Source organism: Topomyia yanbarensis, chromosome 3, assembly GCF_030247195.1.
Source record: "Topomyia yanbarensis strain Yona2022 chromosome 3, ASM3024719v1, whole genome shotgun sequence".
NCBI classification, from domain to species: domain Eukaryota; kingdom Metazoa; phylum Arthropoda; class Insecta; order Diptera; family Culicidae; genus Topomyia; species Topomyia yanbarensis.
In genome coordinates, this window is record NC_080672.1 from 272,393,016 (window position 1) to 272,415,079 (window position 22,064).

Below are 22,064 nucleotides of genomic sequence, written 5' to 3' on the forward strand. Positions count from 1 at the left end.
CAACTGGTCCAATTTTTAATGACAGTCTTCCCATATGCACATTAGGGTGGGACAAAAATTAGATTCCAGCTCCGAGCAACTTTTTAGGTACCATTTGGGTCCTAGAACAACTGTGGAAATTCTTAGCTCGATCGGTGAAACTATATTTTTGCGCCCACTGTTTAAAGTTTACATGGGATTTTGTATGGGAAAATGAACTTTTACAAAATAATTTCTCCAGGAGTCGCCCATTACTTCTTAAAAATAAATCGTTACGTGGCTTTTATAGGAAAATTAACAAAGAAACAAAGTCTCAAAAACCACGAAACGAGCTGACACTTGAGAAAAAAGTTATTAAGCAGAAACCGATTGATGCTTTGACGATTGATAAAATATTAATTTTTTCTAGCACCACTGCTGTTGGTTGTCTAATTATACGCAATTTTGTTTTAATCCTCTCTTAATGTGTCTAAATCGTTTATCTATAGTATTTGGCCACTTCGAAAGATTTTGAGGGATAAATTAAGGCTTCTTTTGTACATAATAAGAGAAATTTAAAATTTTTGTATATAATTAGATCGTCAAAAGCAGTGATGCTATGAAAAATGAAATTTTCATCAATCTTCAGGGCATCAATCGGTTTTTGCTTAATAACTTTTTCCACAAGTATCAGATCGTTTTGCAGTCTTCTAGACTTTGTTTCCTTGACAAATTTCCTATAAAAACCAGACATCTACTTATTTTTAGGAGATAACGGGCGACTCTTGGAAGAATTAATTTACAAAAGACAATTTCCCCATACGAAATCCCATGTAAACTTTAAACAGTGGGCGCAAAAATATAGTTTCACCGATCGAGCTAAAAATTTGCAGAGTAGTTCTGGGAGCTAAATGGAACCCAAAAAATTACTCGGAGCTAAATTTTATTTTTTTCATATAACCATGTCCCACTCTAATGCACATCGCACACAATGTTCGCTCTGGTTCTGTGCTCATATTACACCCACATTTCGTGTACGAACTCAAACATGTTATTTCGTACTCAAACACGTGCACATGTTCGCCTGCACAACCGAACTCCATGTACGTACACGGTGTGTGTTCACGTAGGTTCGATGCACTAGTTTTCTCTTTGTCACTCTCATCATCACTAGCGTTGACTCTTTTTGCCTTGTGCAAATCGTTCTCGTGTACGCACTCGGTGTACCGCCGCTATGTTTTCTTCACTGCGTGCTGGATGTGGTCGATTTGTTAGATAATCATCCAATAACGAAAACTACAACGCTTACTTTTTGGTTGTATGGCGAATAGTTGAGTCAGTTGGGCGATTATGTCGACCATATTATGGTCCGAGTGCACTAAACACATTTCCCACACATCACTGATTTTCGAAATATAGTTGAATAACTCGAAGATGCTGAGCCAGTGTAAGTCGTTCCATTTTGAAATGGCAAACAATACTAACATACAATAGCATGACAGTTTGCAGTTAGTACCCATTAACTACTAGAAATTGCCCTGTTAAAAAACTTCATGTTGAACCACCCTGTATATGCTAAGGTTGGAGACTAAAATTAAGGACATTTGAAGTGAAATAAGGACGCTTCCCAAAAACTTCGAAAAAAGGACATGTTCTTCAAAATAAGAACGGTTGGTAACTTAGTAAACACAATACAATGTGAAAGATTACTTTATTGATTTAATATCATGCAATAGTAATTCCCATTAGAGAAAAAATGGATTACATCATTTTGCGAATGAATGGCACAAGACCTAATATAAATGAAGATGTTTCAAATTCATATCCTTGTTAAATAGAAACACCTTAAGGCCAAGTTAGACGATGTATCTAGTACATAATTGGGTTGCCTCCGTGTTTTTCAAAAAATTTTCCGGGTTTTCTAAGAAGAAACATAATTAATTGATTCTTTGCAAAATATTTAAAAAGTCTAAGTTGGATCAGATTTTTTTTACTTTAAAAAGTCTAAGTTGGATCAGATTTTTTTTACCCGACCAATACTTCGTTTCAAGGTGGCAAAGATGACTTCACCAAACATCGCTGATTTCGTTCGCAAAAGCATGAAAATGAAACGAAAATCAAATTGAGTACAAATTAATAGGTAATATTACGCTTCAGGCTTGATGTAAAAGTTTTACCAAATCACTTCACTGTTGATGATGCTTATCTGCAGCTGCACTAATGTATGGCGGATTTGTTCTAATCCAACTGGCTAGATCAACATCAAACGAATTCTTCCGGTGTTGTTGCTACACTTCTGCAGCGACCCTTAACTGTTGGCTAGGGTGAGTTTTGATCCTTTGTTGGGATCTATAGTGATTACCGACACCACATAGTGCTTTCCATGTGATAGCACCGCCCTGTCTACTTTACTTCCCTCTTTTTTCCTGTTAGTTGTGGAGGATAGCAACGCTCGTTCGATTTATGCACCACAGCGAGAGTAGCTGGTGCTTTTGTATTATTGGCACGTTACTGGGGAAGTGAAATACCACACCGACAAAACCGTTACCAAATGCGAAAAATGTTCAGCTTTCTTATAACGCCATGGAAGAGTGGTACGTACTAAGCTTGGCAAAAACATAACAGTTTACGGTGATTGTGAAAACCTCTGAAATGTCGAGCAATCGCTTTGATTCCAATTTCGGTCCAGTTTCGCTCACAATCTACCATCCCCAACGTCAGTGAAAATCTCCGGGTCAAAGCCTCTCCAGAGGTTGCAACCCTATACACAAATTAGACACCAGTTGGACACAATAATCCTAACAGTCACACGAGACATGTAAACGCCCAAAGCAACTGTCTTTTCCAGACTGTTGGCCCGGAAAGCAATATTATATATCAATAATATAGCAATATATTTAGACCACGTGTACTAACGCGCTTTTCCAAGTGAAATTTTTCGATCGCACTATATCCCAAATTCCTCGTCGAAGTATTTGACTCTAATTAATCAAATTTGGGTAGAATTGTCTAAAGAATCTGAATAGCGTAGCATTCCTAAAAATTGGTTGGAAAGGAACCCCGAGTAAAATAAAATTTTAGAACATGAAATTTTTAGAAAAGCGCAATGTTTCCCGAATTTCTAGACGCCCCAAAAAGTTATGACCACAAGCTTATAAACCTTAATTTTCTCAACATGTCCACTGGAAAACAGACAGAGAAAGAATGACCGGAACGGTGAGAATGAAGAAACGGTGAAAATTCACCTTTATTGGAAACACTGAGAAAAGATATGTCCTTAAGCAGGAATTGAACCTGCGATCTCCCAGTCTCTAGTAGGGTGCGTTAAATCCTTGAAAAAGGAAAAAAAAACAACAACTCACGTCCAAACAAGGAATATACTTAATTTTCTCGCCAGCCGGCATATAGTCGAGTAAAGCATTTTCAATCCTAAATGTACACATTTTGAGTTAGATGCGTTGTTGGATAAACAGGTCCCTTACTGGAAAAAATCAATAGAACTGATATGCTTCTTGGTTTTCAGAATGATTCCAAAAATAGAGATCTGATATCTATTCGTAAAGCTTGTTTCAAATATACACATATTGATTAGGTTATTGAGAACTCAGCATTTGCCATAAAAAATGGGGTGCCGACAACCGATCATGTTTGGGTGCCGACAACCGATTTTAGTAACCTTTTTGAAAATTGATCAAAAAAAATTGTGGCGAACATTTCGGTGCCATTCAATGTTGAATCACAAAATAGAACAAATTCAAATCGTAAATATTCAATGCGCATACTTTTTCGGTGGATTTACTTCTTTCTATAACAAAAAATATATTGGTTGTAGAACAGAACATTCAAATCTGTTTGCTTCAGCAATCGACACAAAAAGATCGTGCTAATATAGCACACAAATAATATTTATCAGAATGTCCATGTCTGGTTTCTGTCAAAAGCTACATAGGGGTGCCGACAGCCGACCACTTTCCCCTACAATTAAATAAAATCGTCCAATAATATTACTATCTAGTGTAGTTTTTATTTTGAAAATACAAAACAGTATCGATAAAGCGCGAGTAACGGCGCTTTATCCTAGGCTTATTAGCCAGGGCAAGGTGTAAATACCCCTGTCTCATACCAAAGGACCAAAGGAGTGACGTTAACCTACTTAGCCAAATCACTCCCAACGATTTATTATATTTCTTTTAAACTGAAAGGGTCGGTACGGTTGTCCTCGTTTCTTCTTCCTTTAAGATTCAAAACAATTCGTTAATTAATTTTGAAACATCTTCAAATCCAACTCTTCACAGTAGATCTGGCCGTTGTAATCTTTGCCACATATGAAAATATGCTTCAAATATTAATATTGACATGAAAAACACTGCAGAATAATTGTAGTGTTCTCCAGGATGCTTTTCAATGCTGGTTATGGAAGGGTTAGAATAGAATAGAATAGAAAATACAAAAAGTATCGATAGATATCAAGAAAAGTTTTCGAAATTTTTTTTGAGGGTTATTTAGTATTCACTAGAGCAATATATAGGGGAAGGTGGGGAATTGTGAACATTTTTTTCGGGGCATAATAACCACAAACATTGGTCGATTTTCAATATTTTTTTATTGATATTTGTAAAGGACACCTTAATACACCCACAGGCTGAAGCAATTTAATATAATCATTATCTTATTTGAGATACGGCAGATTACGTGAAATGCGTGGAATCGGTATTTTTCAACTTGGTGGGGAGTTGTGAACCATAGCAAAAAGTAGAAGAAATGGAATATTTTTGTGGTTTATTTTTATTAGGGCTATAGAAGATATATTTTAAGATATTTCTAAACTAAAGATGAGATGGAAAAGTTATCTGATTCGTAATACCACAAATACAATTGTGTAAAAAACTTTTTGTTTGGTATATTTATTCGCTAGTTACCTGAACACGAAAAACATGAGTCAATGCAACATTTACTAATGAGAAAGTGACGTCATGGCAGTAGAAACATTTAAAAGTAGTTACCACATTTTTATCATTTATAGCTTAGCGGCTATTGACGGTGTTCACAACTCCCCACCGTCCTCTTTAAAAAGATAAAAATAAAAATGGAGCCATGCCACTTTTCTTATTAGAAACCAAACATTTGCCCACAAAGCCTTACAACTGCAAAATAAGTTTGGTTGGCTTTGACGAGGAAAGTTAGTGTGTCATTGTTTAATCCGCAGTACCAAGGTACTTACAAGCTGAATCCATCCCAATGCAATGCTGCCTTCCTCTCGAACGACATTCAAAGCATGCTTTGTTGATGCTAAATACAATACGAATCCAATCCCACGGCTTGGACAGCCATCCCTCGTAACGATGCAACTGCAACTGCAAACTGCATAGTAACTAATCCTCGATGTACAGGTTACTTACGTTCTGCATTTCTTCCTTCCCACAGGTCACAGTGGTCCGGTAACATTCATGAAGGTGCAATCGCAGTACCTCCTCACAGCATCCGAGGACACATCCGTTATCGTATGGGACATGCAAACACTGACGATGAAATTGAGATTATGGTAATGTTGTTTTTCTGTGTGCACCAGCCTTGAAGCAAACCGAACCGGACATGGTTCCAATTTGCCCGAGTCTTTCCTTCCCCCAAACGAAGCTGGTCGAAGTTTTGCTGTACGATGTGTACGAATGGGAATGTGCGTGAGTGTTGGTCGAATGGTAGATACTAAGGGCAATTGTGGAGCAATCTGTGGAACAGTACGGAATATGCATGCAAATCGGTTCACTTCAAACTGCAATCTGCTGTTATTATTTCAACGTCCAAGACCCAAGCTTCGACGTGGTAGCACTAGCAGCTTATCTATGCTAATGTGTCAAAGCAACAACTCTGTTATGTTGGAATAGTTAACTTGGTTGCTTATTCATAATTTTATCGATTCTTCAGGAAACCTACCGGAAAGAAAAAGGTGAATGAATCTTATTATTTGCATATGAAATTGGCTACAGTATTTCGTCGAATATCTATGTTCTTAGCTTGCACAATGCAAATGAGGCTAAATTTGAATATGATGCGCAGCTATTATAGCTATAATAGTGTTATTTAAATTACCAAAAAATTCGATTCTTTGGAAACTTTTTAGGCCAAAAAGATAAGATGGACATGTTAAGGGTATACATAATATTTTAAATAAAACAGTTATTTAAAGGTTATGACATATTCGGGTGTCCAAGTAAATCATGTTTTTAAAAGTTATTAGGATTCTTTTTGTAAAGTAATAAGAAACTAAACAAATATCTGTGGGTGTAAACGGTAGTTTGTGCGGGTAAGATGAACAGCTTGGGGAAACGATGATAATTCTACTAAGAATGAAAATTTATTTTTCTACTGGGCGTTTTTAATCGATTTTGGGTCATTATAACTAATTATAATTTATTTATTTATTTAAACTTCTTTCTTCATCTGACCTATAATGGTCTTAATGAAGGTGGAGGAGGAAAAGCCCATTTGAAGATGGATCTTCAAATGCGCGTAAAAACCTCACTATCTATTGGCACACACATGGTTAACAAAGTTTCACATTACATTACATTTATTTTAACTAAATAACAATCAGTCTTAAAATAATTCTTCATGTTTATCTTATATGCTAAGTAAATCGTCTAAACCTATCTTTAAAAACATTACTTGATACAGAAAAGTCGAAATATTCATAAACCTTATTAAATACATTGCACATTGCCCTAATGGGTTCGTTCTGGCCATATTCAGTACGTTGAAAGTTAAGTCTTAAAAAGTCTCGCGATTTTAAATATCTAGTCTAGTAAACGGCAGCGATTGACATATAGTGGCATTGCCAATCGTTGCGGAGTCCTCTGTAGGGTTGATGGGCCGGGTTGCATTAGCGGAATACATGCGGCTTCCGAGGGCGGAGGAAAATCAGTCGGTGGGCACCAAATGTTCTGGGTACGGCTATCCTCGAATTCCCTGAACAATATTCCTTGCGGCCATGTGTCAGGGTTAAGAGCTGCTTCACGGTACTTTGGGTGAACTCCAACTTTGAAGGATATGAAGTTCAGAGTACTGACGTCTATGCCTTTTTTAACAAGCGGAATAACCTTTATTTCCTCGTTGCAGTTTAGTCCTTCTTTGGACATTTTTTCGACAGTCTCCTTGCTAATGCTGGGATGAAAGCGGGAAAGATACATCCAGAGCAACGGAGTGGTAGGTGGAACCGAGAGAATGTTGCTATTATCGACTAGCTTTCGACCGCCGTCAAGTATACTGCTCGGATCAGGGCCATCCTCGCGACGACGTTTCTGAGGTGGTCGAGAGGTCCCGGAATTTGGCCGGACTGGAGTGGCTGTTGAAACCTTTCTGGCGAGGTGCAAAATTTGCTATTTGTTATTTTTTGATAACACTGCATTTAGTTCAGCACAGACGTCATCCGTTTTCCCAGCGATAGCAGCGATAACACACCAAAGCGAGGAAACGGTGTCGCAAAAGCGAGCAAACTTCATCAACTTGACACATTCATTATACATCCAAAATAAATTTGGGTTTTCGGCAAGTTTTTTCAAGAACGGCTTGTTGAGTTGTTTCCCGCACTGTATATGCACCACATTTTTGCAAAATCCCATGCATTCGATAAAGTCATCGTCCGATTTAACGGTTTTCGTGCAGTGATCGCATGCACTTGTCATAATGCCGATTTTCTACCCGCCCTAGATCCGACTTTTCGTTTTCGTCTCACTGTGCGCCAAGTTATGATGTGGGAAATACTTTCCTCTACCCGCGTGCAGGTGGCGAAGTGAGAGCGTGATTTTTTGTAGGTAATTACACACAGGTCCGATGATGTAAACAATCTCGATTTTCACTGGATTTTTCACGACACAAAAACAAAATTTGCAGAAAACACTTAAAACTTCACAATATCAAGGGAGCAAACAAAATTTAGAATCGACTGATACGATAAACGATGATTAAACGGAACAAATCACGTCAAATATTAAAAAAATAACTGGAGCGATCAACACAAACAACTAATCGGTGAAAATACACTGAACCAAAAAAAATTAATCTTCCATCAATCGCTTTCCCAAGCAGTGTTTCCGCTGTGTTGGAAGAAATCGGTCATGTTTCCGTTTCTAAAAAAGATGATAAACAGGATGTGGCAAACTATCGCGGCATCACCTCTCTTTACGCAGGATCGAAACTATTCGAGATTCTAGTAGGGAATGTACTATTCAGAGCAACCAAAACATACATATCATCAGAACAACATGACTTCTTCCCAGCTAGATCCACAACTACGAATTTAGCTCAGTTTACCTCGCACTGTATTAAACAAATAGAGTCTGGGGCCCAAGTAGGTGCTATCTATACGGATCTCAAAGCGGCATTTGATCGCGTCGATCACTCTCTTCTGCTAGCGAAGGTTGCATCTCGAAACTTCACGGAGTGGCTCAAGTCATATCTCGTTGGCCGATCCTTATCAGTAAAATTAGGAAATCATGAGTCATATAGCTTCATCAACATGTCGGGAGTTCCCCAGGGAAGCAATCTCGGACCCTTACTTTTTTCCTTGTACTTCAATGACGTTTACTTCAAATATTAATGTTGACAAGAAAAACACTAAAGTATAACTGCAGTGTTTTCCAGGATGCTTTTCAATACTGGCTGTGTAAGGGTTAGAATAGAACAGAATGTACTTCAATGACGTTTGCTTTATTTTACCGCCGGGATGCAAACTAATTTACGCTGACGATCTGAAACCATTTCTCATCATACGTTCCATAGAAGACTGCATCGCACTACAGCGACACTTAGATGCTTTCTATTATTGGTGTACTCGTAACTTTTTAACTCTCTGTGTGTCCAAATGCTTTGTGATCTCATTTACTCGCAGAAAAAATCCAATCCCTTGGAATTATTCTATCTCAGGACAATCACTCGAAAGAGTGTCAGTTGTAAGAGACCTTGGCGTGCTGCTGGATTCACAGCTGGCCTTCAAAGATCATTATTCAAACATTATATTCCAAGCAAATTAGAAACCTTGGTTTCATCATAAGAATCGCAATAGAATTTACCGATCCGTACTGTTTGCGATCTCTGTACTTCTCTCTGGTCCGTTCTATTCTCGAAGCGTCAGCTGTCGTCTACACGGGACAAATAGAATTGAAGCAGTACAAGCTAGGTTCATTCGTTACGCTCTCAAATCTTTACAATGGCAAAACCCACTGGAGCTACCACCATATGTCAATCGCTGCCGATTACTAGACATGGATACCCTTGCCAAAAGAAGAAATATATCTAGCTGTTTTTATTGGAAAGCTTCTAACTAGTAAGATAGATGCCCCAGATATATTATCACAGGTTAATGTTAACGTGCCCCCTAGACCGCCATTGTGAAGGAGTGATCGAATACTGGGACGCAACGCAGTTGGTACAATGGATGCCCTCGATCCTCCCGCTACAGTCCAGCCCTTGCAGCCAGCGTTCAGCAGTCGTCCCGGTCCTGTATATGTGGGTGGAGAAGGGGTCTTCCAAGCCGCCTTTCTCGGCAAGTATTACACTAATTGTTACGATACAACGGTTGAACCGATTCACGCTTCTAGTTCATCGTCCAACTCTCGCCGTAAGCTACTACCGTCCCGTTCCTGCTCTCCGCATCGCACCATCGGGGTTCAACGCATACTGGGATGCACCGCAGTTGGCACTATTGAAGCCCTCGATCCTCCCGCCACAGTCGAGCAATTGCAGCCAGCGATCATCAGTCGTCCCGGTCCTGTGTGTGGGATGGGTGAAAGTGTCTTCCAACCCGCCACAAATGGCAAGTATCTGATCCGAACACTTCAAGCACTGATGTATTCTTCGCTTCCAGTAATTTGCCTTTTGCTCTAACATCTTGTGACCAGATGTCAACCATTTCTCTCGCCGATGATGATCGTCACATTCTGGGGCGCGATGCAGTTGATTCGCTCTCTGCAGAACCTGATCCGTCATCCAATAACATCGAGATTTACTACCAGAATGTTGGTGGCTTAAATTCATCAACGGACAGCTATTTGCTCGTGACCACGGGATGCTGTTATGACGTCATCGCCTTAACCGAGACGTGGCTCGACAACCGTACTCTGTCTCGCCAGGTGTTTGGGTCAACATTTGATGTCTTCCGCTGTGATCGCAATGCCCTCAACAGCCACAAGACATCAGGTGGTGGTGTACTCATCGCCGTTCGCCATGGTATAAAAGCCCGAGTGATCAACGATGAGCGGTGGGCGAGCTCCGAGCAAGTGTGGATATCAGTAAAACTTGCCGATCGCAATCTCTTCCTGTGTGTCGTGTATTTTCCACCTGACCGAATTCGTGATTACAGCCTGATCGATGTACATCTTTCCTCTGTTTCTTTCATCACTTCGATCGCTGCCCCGTCTGATGATATTGTTATACTGGGCGACTTCAACTTACCTGGCTTGACCTGGTGCCAGGCAAGTAATGGATTTCTACGATTGGATATCGAAAAGTCTGCGCTTATCAACAATGCCAGTTGTATCTTGGACAACTACAATAGCGCACTCTTCGGCAAATTAATAATATCATCAACGAGAATGGACGTACATTGGACCTCTGCTTTGTAAGTGCCCGGGACTACGCTCCGTACTGCTGCGCCGCTCCGACACCTTTAGTATGTGCGCCATCATCCCCCACTACATCTTGTACTCGCTGGTAACCTAGGAGTGAATTTTAAAGACGTCTCAAGCTCTATCGTCTACGATTTTACAAACGCTGACTACGACAGCATCGTTAGCACGCTGTTGGATATAAACTGGGACGAAAATCTTAACAATGATGACGCGAACGAAGCAGCGATGACGTTTTCTAATATTCTTAACTACCTAATCGACCGTCATGTGCCAAACCGAACAGTCAGCACAAATCAACACCCTCCCAGGCAATCAACAGTGCTTAGACGATTAAAAACTGCCAAACGAGCCGCATTTTAAAAAAATCTCGAAGCATAAGACACTTGCATTACGAAACCACTACTTTCAACTCAACCACGAATACAAACAGCAAAGCAGACGTGCGAAACGTCGAACGTCAACTGAAATCCAAGCCCAAGTCGTTTTGGAAATATGTGAACGAGCAGCGAGAAGAATCCGGGTTACCATCTTGTATGTCATTAAATGGAGTTTTAGGCACCGACACTAAGGAAATTTGCCAATTGTTTTCCGACAAATTTTCAAGCGTTTTTTCCGACGAGAGCCTTTTCCCACAACAAGTCGCTGCCGCTTCAAATCTAACTCCTTCTCCAGGACGAACCATCAACCGAATTTGTGTCGATAATGCTGCCATTCTTGGCGTTCCCTCAATTTTTGTCAAAAAGTTCATCAGCGGGCTTCTTGAACCACTTTGGCGAGTATTTGTGCTATCACTCAATACTGGAACATTCCCTTCCTGCTGGAAAGCAGCGCACATGTTTCCAGTTCACAAAAAAGGAAACAAATCGAACATTGACAACTATCGGGGAATCTCTCTCTATTCGAGCTGGTTGTCTTAGACCCTGTTTTCTTTCACCTCAAACAATACATTGCAGACGACCAACACGGTTTTATGCCTAAACGATCGACAACGACTAACCTGCTCTCGTTCACAACATATGTACTCGATGGACTCGCTGACGGATTACATGGATTTATCTGCGGCCTTCGACAAAATCAATCATTATATCGCAATAGCGAAGCTGGACAAAATCGGTATTCATGGACAACTACTGCGGTGGTTTCGTTCCTACCTCGATGGAAGGCAACTCCAAATCAGCATTAAGGACTGTCTATCTACACCATTCTACGCTACATCCGGCATCCCACAAGGATACCATATCGGTCCAGTGATATTCCTCCTCTACTTTAGTGACGTCAAGATCAAATCACAAGTACACAGCCTTTCTTTTGCCGACGACATGAAAATGTTTCGACAAATACGGGATAAGCCCGATGCAGAGTTTCTTCAGAGTGAATTGGAGAGCTTTAGTACGTGGTGTGATCTAAACAGAATGGTTTTAAACCCGAGCAAATGCTCAATCGTTACGTTCATGCGGAAACGCCATCCGATTCAGTTTGACTACCATCTCTTCGAGTCGAGTATTCCAAGACACTCTAACGTCAAAGATCTCGGAGTCATCATGGATTCGGCACTAACGTTCAAACCACATACATCATCCATTGTTGATAAGGCATCAAGACAGCTTGGTTCATCTTCCGAATAGCGAAACACTTTAAGGACGTATACTGTTTAAAATCTCTCTATTGCGCGCTGGTTCGCTCAACACTGGAATATTGTTCTGCTGTTTGGAACCCTTACTACCAGAACGGTGTCGATAGAAACGAGGCCATCCAACGCCGGTTCATACGCTTTTCCCTCCGACATCTTCCTTGGCAAAACAGATTTCAGCTGCCAAGCTACGCAAACCGTTGTCAGTTAATACAGCTCGATACTCTAAGCATCCGGAAGGACTGCTCTCGAGCTCTGTTCTCCTCGGACTTAGTGTCTGCCAGGGTGGATTGCCCTACAATCCTCGGACGCCTCGATCTTCAAGATCGCGTTCGAGCTCTACGCAATAACTCTCTTCTGCGAATCCCGTTCAGGAGAACTAACTATGGGCGCCAGAGCGCTGTTACCGGACTCCAGCGTGTGTTTAACAGTGTGACGACGGCGTTTGACTTCAACCTGACGAAGAATTCGATAAAAACTAAAATAATGCGTATTCTGAAATGTAATTAGTTTAAGTAACCACCATTGGGGCCACGGGGTCTGTTGGTGACGGAACAACAAATAAACAAATAAACGGAGCAGACAGTGTGCTTGCACATTTATTCAGGATTATATCCGGAATCCCATCTGGTCCAGCTGAAGTTGATGACTTCATTTTTCCAATAGCCGCAAGAATATCTTCGTCGGAAAGGCTAACGTTACTTAGGTTCAACACATCACAAGAAACATCGCTGATACCGCATTCAATTTCAGTTGGGGAGGCCAAAGCCTTTTTAAATACACTTGGAAAATGCTTCGCAAACAGATCGCAGACATCACGAGGTGTGTTTTCAGACTCAACTGCCAGAAACATACTGGAAGGAAGTCCATTCTCCTTGTGCTTTCCATTTACAAAAGACCAAAAGCTTTTTGGATTCCGTTTAAGATTGGATTGAGTTTTTGAAACATGTCTGGAATAAAGAAAGCGGTTGTGCGATTTATAATTGCTGTTGGCGATAATAAACTCCTACTTTGTGAATTGGTTTCGTCGGCTTGTATAATGGTGGAGTGCTGCTGCTTTCCAACTTTTGAGCTGTCGAAGGCGCCGATTTGACCAGGGAGGCTTATTGCGAGGACTAGGTTCCGGAACATGTACTCTGAACAAATCTGTTAAGGTGACTGTAAACCTATCTACAGCAACGTCAACATCTATTGCGTGATTTAGCAGGTTCAACCAGTCGAAATCCGCTGGGGGCAGACCTGTGTCACTGCGAGAGGAGGGTGATTTGAGTCAATATCTGCTTCAAAGATATAGCAGTTTTTCGAAGCTTACTCGTTGACAAACAGCAGATCTAAGGTTCGATTCCGTTTGTTAGTAACTATACACATTTATGACATGTTTAGTATGGACATCCCATCGAGCAAAGCAATACTAGACCTTAAGAAAGTAGATTCAGATGGATCGGGAGAAGCGTAGCCAGAACAAGTGGATTTCCATATAAGCCCAGGCTGTTTATAATCGCCAAACAGTAAATAACCACGTTTGGTTCCAGAGAGTTAGTGATATCAAGCGCGGTATCGACATGCGCTTGAATAACATTAGCGTCATCAGCAGAGCTCGGAGGAAGATACACAACACCTACACATAAGGTGGCATCTTGAATAATCAATCATAACACTAGTGTGTTATGAATGGTAACTAAAATTAAATAGTTATTCAATAATAACTAAAATTAAATAGTTATTCAATAATCCAAATCATCACTACACTCACCGTGATCGTGATCGAATAATCCGGATGGTTTAGGACACAAAAAAGCTGTTTACTACGATTTTTTTAAATAAATGAAAGGGTCTAACTTTTTGAAAATTTAAGGGGGAAAGGGCAAGGGTTTCAGCAAGAAAAAAAAACGATTTTTTTTAGAACTGCAAATCTTGAATAGAAAAATGCTGTGATTTTGGTCTTTTTCTACTAGCCAACCTTGTCAGATGGCAGGAGACTACATTTTAACATCGGGAGAGAAGGTGATTATTATGATTTGGCCGGCTCCATGGACTTACTGTAATAAATAGTGTGTTCAGCTCCGTGCTAGTAACAAGGACCAATTGGAATTAAAATCTCCCACCCAGATAATATTGAATTCTTCGAGGTAATAATTATTTTTATGATAGTAACTGAAGAGTTGACAATTCCACCGAACAGTGTTAACACCGATTAATTCCAGCTTTGGCATCAGGAAATTCGTCGTGTGGCCAATATCCCACAAGATCCTCGTGCGAGGCTTTTAAGAGCTTTTTAGGCTTTTAAGAGCTTTAAGATTGGTGGCACATTATGTGGGGAGCGACATAACCTTGTTATCAATAGAATAACCCGTGAAACGTATTGTAAGTAGACTTTAAGGGTGAATTACTTGTTGCTAAAATAAAATATTTTTAGTTTGAGTCGCGCAAAAGCAAACGGACTGCAAAAAGTTTCTACAGAACTAATAATACTTAAACACTTATCATGCCAAATTGGACTATCACATAAGTTTACATTGTCCTTTAAAGTGTGATACAAGTGCACGTTCACATCGGAACCTTGGGAGTCTTGTACTTATTTATTATTAACTGAGGAATTTCATTATTATTACACCGAAGACTTCCAAGCGATCCAACGTGAACATGCATTTGAAGGAAAGTGTACACTTGTATAATGGTCCAATTTGGTGCAAAATGTGCAATATATTTCCTAAAAAAATACGATCCTCAAAATTACAATCCTATTACGACCGATTGAAAGATATTGTCAAGCAAAAACTTCGAAAAAGCGTTACATCCATTGATACGATGGAGGCGGAAGCAGATTGTACGGAGAAAGAACTGGTTTAATGGGGACGGAGGGTACATACTTATATATCCCACTAAAAGAACATTTAGGTAAACTATTCAACTTTGCCTACAGTTGATGGCGTTGCCGTTCCAACGTATCCCACCGATATGTGTCAATTAGTTCCCCAAAACCGATAATCCGAACCTTCCGGCAGCATTTATCTCCGATACGTGTGTCTTTCTGCCATCACTCAAACCGGATGGAATCTTAATCATCCCACATCATATGAGGCTTAGAAAGAACCCTTCGTAGGAATTTTGGCTGCTAAAACTGTTTAAAGAGGGGGAGGGGTGAATTTAAGGTCTAAATACATAAACAAATTGAAATTCTGCTCATCGACGTTGTCCCAGTGGAATGAGTGGAGCTTGGTAGCCTGTGTGTATTGGAGTGTACGGTAGTCATTCCGTTTATCAGAGCGTTTGGAGAATACAATAAGTCGATTGAATGCACACATGTAGGTAGCATGTTGTAGCGGTTGGAGTGAATGTCCCTGGCAGAAGCAGCGTTATACATATCCACCCCTCCTTTTATCCCTTTATCACAACCCACAGCTCAAGTAACATGTTCTCATTCCACATTTCGCTTTTTTCCCTCCTCCACAGCGAACACATAGCACCAGTGATCTGTGTCACATTAGCACTGAATAACAAATACATTATCAGCGGCGGGGACGACTCCAGCATCATCGTGTCGCTGCTCGAAAGCGGGAAGCCGGTAAATCATAGTGATTTCTGTTTGACATCATTTTGCACTTTCTATTTGTCTCTGAGTGCAGCGCATGTAGCTGTACGTGTATCGTAGCGTTCACGTACGCGAGAGTGAAGTTGATGTTGTTACAGGTGGCGACATTGATGGCGATTGGATTTTCATTTGTACTTGAAGGGGTTGGTGCCGGCAGCTCTGGGATAATAATGGAAATATATTTCAAAATTCATGATGACTGCACTTTTTGCCCGAAATGATATAGATTTGGTGGATTAAAATTGAAAACTTTTGCATTCGACTATTATGCAAATTGGATACTAATAAATATATGGGACATATTTTTTTTATATTTTAACGACATGCAATTAGCTTGGGGCTGGAAGAAATTTTTATTATCAGTGGAGCGGGGTCCCTTAAAAGTATTTTCGGTGAAAAAAAAATTGTTTTTTGGAATCGGGAATAAAATGGTCAGGGTTAATTTTCCTATTATGGTAAATGTAAATGTACCTATTTTGACCCTTGTCGATTTCTCAGCATTTCAAGGTGTGATTTGTGTTTTCAATTGGTTTGTGCAAGAATTCTAAGAAACTTTTTAATAAGGTGTGTCTTCTGCAATACAGGTCAAACTCGATTACCCGGGGCTTCGATTTTCCGGGGTAAATGATTCGTATACTAAAAAAATAAAGTAAGTATGTAAGTGGTAAGTGTTCGCGGCGAAAACCGCCCGAACTTCCGTGAGAAATTCCGCGCGTAATTTCGCGCCAAATTCTGTGCGCAATACCACGCGAAATTCCGTGCAAAATTCCATGCAAATTTCCGTGAGAAACTCCGTGCGAAATTTCGTGCGACATCACGCGTCAAATTCCGCGTGAAATTTCGTGCGAAATTTCGTGTGGAATTCTGTGCGAAATTCAGTGCGAAATTCCACGCGAAATTCCGTGCGAAATTCCGTACGAAATTGCTCGCAAAATTCCATCTGAAATTCCGCGCGAAATGCCGCGTGAAAATTCGCACTAAATTCTGCGCGAAATTTCGCACGAAATTCCGTACGAAATTCCACGTTGAATTCCGCGCGAAATTCCATACGAAATTTCTTAAGAAATTCCCTCTGAAATCACGCGAAATTCCGTGCGACATTCCGCATCAAATTCCGCACCAAATTTCACGCGAAATTCCGCACGGGATTTTGCATGGAATTTCGCGCGAAATTCCGGGCGAAGCTGCGCACGAACTTCCGTGTGAAATTCCATGTCAAATTCCGTGCGAAATTCTGCGCGAAATTCCGTGTGAAATTCCGTACGAAATTTAGTGTGAAATTCCTTTTGAAATCCCACGAGAAATTCCACGTCAAATTCCGCACAAAATTCCGTACGAAATTACACGTGAAATTCCGTGCGAAATTTCCTATCAATTTCGCGCGAAATTTCACACGAAATTCCGCGCGAAATTACAGACGAAATTCCGCGAAATTATCGACGAAATTCCGTGCGAAATTCCACGTGAAATTCCGTGCGTGTAAATATTCGCGAAATTTCTCGCGACATTCCGTACGAAATTACAGGCGAAATTAACGGCGATATTCTGTGTGAAATTCCTTGCCTCAACTCTGTTAGTATTTCAACTTTAACACTAGAACGTTGCACTGGGGTACAAATGTACCCCACGCCTTCTTTGGAGCCATGTGAAGACAAGAATTCGGCATTTACCGACCTGGAACCCTAACCATAATTCAATTTAGAGTTCCTAGTAAGAGTAGGAAAAGGTGGTATAACTAGTTTGCTTATAGCCTTCGTGGAAGCAGGTGTCAAAGTTTGTAACCCAGTGTACGATTACCGTTTGTGTTTCGTCAGGTTTCGTGCTGTCAGGGGGAATATGATTCGTGACAATACTAGTTTAAATACTAGTTGTTTTACTACGTAAGTAGCAATAAGTATTATATAATCGTTTTTAATCATTTATTCAATTAATTTAATTTAATTATGAAGCGGAACAAAAAATCGTTCTCATTTTTGCTGATTTTTATTGTTTATTTTTATAGTTTTTCAAAGCAATGGCTCACAGGTATAATAACTGTACAATATAATAACTGCTGTAACAATAACGTTGCATGTTACCAATGTATTACTGGTCAGACATATTTTTTCATTTCAATTTCCACCCCATTTCGTGGTATTTTCCAAAACCCGATTTTTAAACTTTCACTCTTCCGAATAATTGCACTTTTTCAAAAATATCTGAATTCCATTTTATAGGGGAATGTGTTCGATTGTCGGCACACTTTTGTTTTTGGCTCACATTACTCCAATTGAACATTAAATGGGAATAAGCATACCAATGGAAAGCTAGAGGCCTTAGCTAATAACTTATTGGAGAATTTAATTTCATTTGTCAACTTAAAAAAAGTTATTAACAATTTAGTAAAATGATAATTGTTTACCATTTTGTAAAATGTGGTCGGTTGTCGGCACTCTAAAAAAATTTACTAAAAATGGAAAAATATGAATGATGATCATCACGATTCAAAGGGAAAAGAAAATTTGTTCAGTTCAACAAGCATCAAAGGCATTATGAATATCATTCTTCATTAGAACCACAATATGTGTATGTGAAAAACTAGTGCGAATATTACGCACTGCAAATGCAATGACGGATCGCATTCACTGCCATGGAATTAGTTTCAGGCACTCCAGCTTCAGACAGATCAGATAGAAGTCAATCAAAGGGAGAGGGGGGCTACAGGGTAACCCCGAGCTCCCTCCCACCAAATTATCTGCTCGTGACAATATGGTATATACGGTGCTACCTAGCGGTTGAAAACACGACCAGGTGGGCTTTCTTCATGTAAATGTAAAACGCTAAACCGGAAGTCGCCTTCCTGGTTTTCAGAATGGTGCCAAATATCGATCTCTGGTATCTATTCGTAAAGCCCGTTCCAAAATACCCATACTGATTAGGTTATTGAGAGCATTTGCCACAATAAATGGGGTGCCTACAACCGACCATGTTTGGGTGCCGACAACCGATTTTAGAAATCTTTTTTGAAAACTAATCAAAAAAAACTTGTGACGAACATTTCGGCGCCATTCAACGTTGAATCACAAAATAGAATCACATCGTAAATATTCAATGCGCATACTTTTTCGATCGATTTACTTCTTTCTGTTACACTAAGCAAATCATAAAAAAAACTTAAGTAGAGTTTCACTTGTTCAAAAAATTTATTAGTTGTAGAACAGAACATTCGAGTCTGTTTGCTTCAGCAATCGGCGCAAAAAGATCGCGCTAATATATAACACAAATAATATTTATCAGAATGTCCATATCTGGTTTCTGTCAAACGCTACATAAGGGTGCCGACAACCGACGATTTCCCCTATCGTTTCTAGACCGTTCAACTTTTAGAATCATTTGATTTTTTTCAAATCGGTTGAAAACTCGCAAAATTATAGTAATTTTTGTAAAAAAGTCAATGCAGGGATTTTTTCACTTTTTATTTTGTTCAAACCAATATATGTATCATTGATTCAATAAATTCCGTACTTTCACTGTTTTCCGCAATAGAAAAACTAAGAAAATAATGTATTATACATTTCTTTTTTTTGCATTTTTACCTGCGAAAATTGCGATCAAGCGCGTGGGGTACATTTGTACCCCAGTGCAACATTCTAGGGTGGAAAACGCAAGTGCAACGTTCTAGGGTTAAAAGTTGTTCGACAATTTCTTTTCCTGTCCCACCTCTTACAGCTTTTTGATGCCGCTTATCGGACATCAGAGTTGCATAGGATTTGCAAAGTGAAAATATCTGCTTATTTCTGATTTCATCATCAGCAAAAACTTGCATTGCAAAAACCACGGCAAGAGATGTGCGTTCCCGCAATGTCATTTGCACACAAGCGGCCAAGCAAAGTGTTTATTTCGATTCAAGGACACCACTTTCGCTTATTAAGAATGTCTGCACAATGCCGCACTGTTGTTATTGAACAGTTGTACGAACAATGTCACTACACAAGCTTCTGCAAACCAGTAATTGAGCGAGTCGATAAGGCAAAAATGAAATTGCTATTTCTTAACGGATCTTCACTCGGCCGGTCACTCACGGGGTCGTAACACAAACAACAAATCTAAACGAAACATGCAACACGTTAATAATCCAGAAAAATACGGGCACGTTGTTTCCTTCACTCAACGCAGCCTCCACTTCTATTTAGTAAAACTAAGTGATTGCAAATCGGTTCTACCACCTCTGAGAAAAAAGAGTGGCATTATAAAAAACATACGCACACACACACATACAGACATTTGCCGATCTAAATTAACTGAGTTGAATGGTAGGGTAGACCGGGGCTAGTTGGCGGTGTTTTCAGTTTTCAATTTCAATTTCGCTTTGATGTAGATAGATCTTGAAAAATAGAACACGCGGCATGATGAGCAAACTGTTGACCACATCTCTGATTTTTTAAAGCGTTCAATGCATTGTTTCCATTTTTAGAGACAAAAATATGTGACGCGAAAACCCGCCAACTTACCCCGGCCCCGGGGTAAGTTGGTGGTATGTGAGGATACGCCAAAAACTAAGCAATCAAATCTTGTGTGTTTTTTTGTTAACGGCCAATAAGCATACTGTTAAAATTCACTTTGAGAGAAAATTTCAGAGAAACCGTAACTCGTCGAGACTAGATGTTAACGTTTTATGAAAGAGAAGTTTTCTCTTTCGTTTACTGCTGTGATTTATAATCGGCGATTATTCGTTTTTCTACGCGTGAAATGGAGATGCAATTACTTCAAGGGTCCTTTTGGAACGTGCTGAATGTCTTTTCAAGAAAACTGTAGGGTAAGGTGGGGCAAATGAGACCTAGTAAATGGTTTTGGCTGTAGAATGCCCATTTTACATCGGATCAAGCCTTTTTATATACCAAATTAAAGGTTAGACTTCTAGGCAACTTTTTAGGTATAGCATTTTATTCGTATCTTGAACAAATTTTGAAACACAAGCGTTTTACGAAAAAGTTTATTTTGCTGTTTTCAAAAATGGTAGGGTGATCCCGACCACCTATGTTTTTGGTTGATTTAGTACAGATATTACCAAAATTTTATGATTTTTCAATGATAAATCAATGAATGTTATGTTATTGAATTGTAACATGAACAAAATGGAATTCAATGTCAATCTTGGAATGTTAAAATCACTAGCAGTAGCACGTAAAGATATTCCAATTTACATCGGTGCAATTGCTCGACGAATACAATATTCATCAAGTTTTTGTGTCTTTCGTTTATAATTATGAACTATTGTGCAAAAAATAAATAAATGGTAACAATAAAAATATATTTCAATTTGATAAATAAACATTTTATTAGCAAAAAAGCGGTCGGATTTACCCCACTATTTAGAGGTCGGATTTGCCCCACCACGTCATTTTTCATTACGAAGCAATTAAAAAAAAATATGGAAAAAGTTCGACTAAATTCATCTATGCACTTTGTAGGACTTTAATTGAAGAATTTAAATCCACTTACATTTTTTATGCTACCACTTTAACAATTAGAAATATTCTGTAGTCCATAATGTACAAAAATTAAATCAAAAGTTGTAAAAACGCACTTATTGTCGTTTGAGTATCTCAATGTAGACTAATAAAATGCTGTCATGCCACCAGTATGATTATTTTCGATGCTCTACACGACAACATTCATATTAGTTCGCGGAGTGCTTCCGATTTTCGATAACAGAGGGGGGTCGGGTTTACCCACCGGTCGGATTTACCCCACCTTACCCTATATTAACCGACACTTGCTATTATATTTCAGTTTCAATACCCAGGCATTTTCACTTTGACGCGTACTCCCTATTCAAAAGCAAATTTTCGAAACTCTTCATGCAATTGGCCGGAATAAATGTCTCCTACATTTGCGAGATACACAAGAAAAAGATTTTCTTACTTTGGAATGAATTCCAGAAATAATTTTTCATGACCTTTTTGCACTGTAAATAGTACCGCCAACTTGCCCCAACCGCATATTTTATTAAAAACTATTTAAAAAAGAACTTTTGTTTGTGGATAGATGTAATATCTATACAGATACTGAAAGCTCTTTTCATGCGCTATCGAAAAATATAATCATTCGGGAAATATATTGAAAATCACCCTAAATAACGCAAAGTATTTAAAATTTAGAAAATTTACTTAGTATGCTCGAAAACACAATATCACCCACACCTTCCACCAAACAAATCGTTTTGCAACAAAAACACATTGGATAGCGGGTTTCACATAACTTGAGGTACACAAGAAGAGGC

At 39.4% G+C, this 22,064-nt stretch overlaps 1 protein-coding gene across 3 annotated transcripts in view; it reads left to right on the plus strand.

The window, feature by feature from the left end:
- LOC131693028 (protein qui-1) overlaps positions 1–22,064 on the plus strand; it is a 292,261-nt gene that overhangs the window by 217,289 nt on the left and 52,908 nt on the right. For all 3 annotated transcript variants that reach the window (XM_058980495.1, XM_058980496.1, XM_058980497.1), the window contains 2 exons: positions 5,383–5,500; positions 15,664–15,775. In XM_058980495.1, the coding sequence (XP_058836478.1) occupies positions 5,383–5,500; positions 15,664–15,775 (230 nt within the window). The remainder of the gene's footprint in view (positions 1–5,382; positions 5,501–15,663; positions 15,776–22,064) is intronic.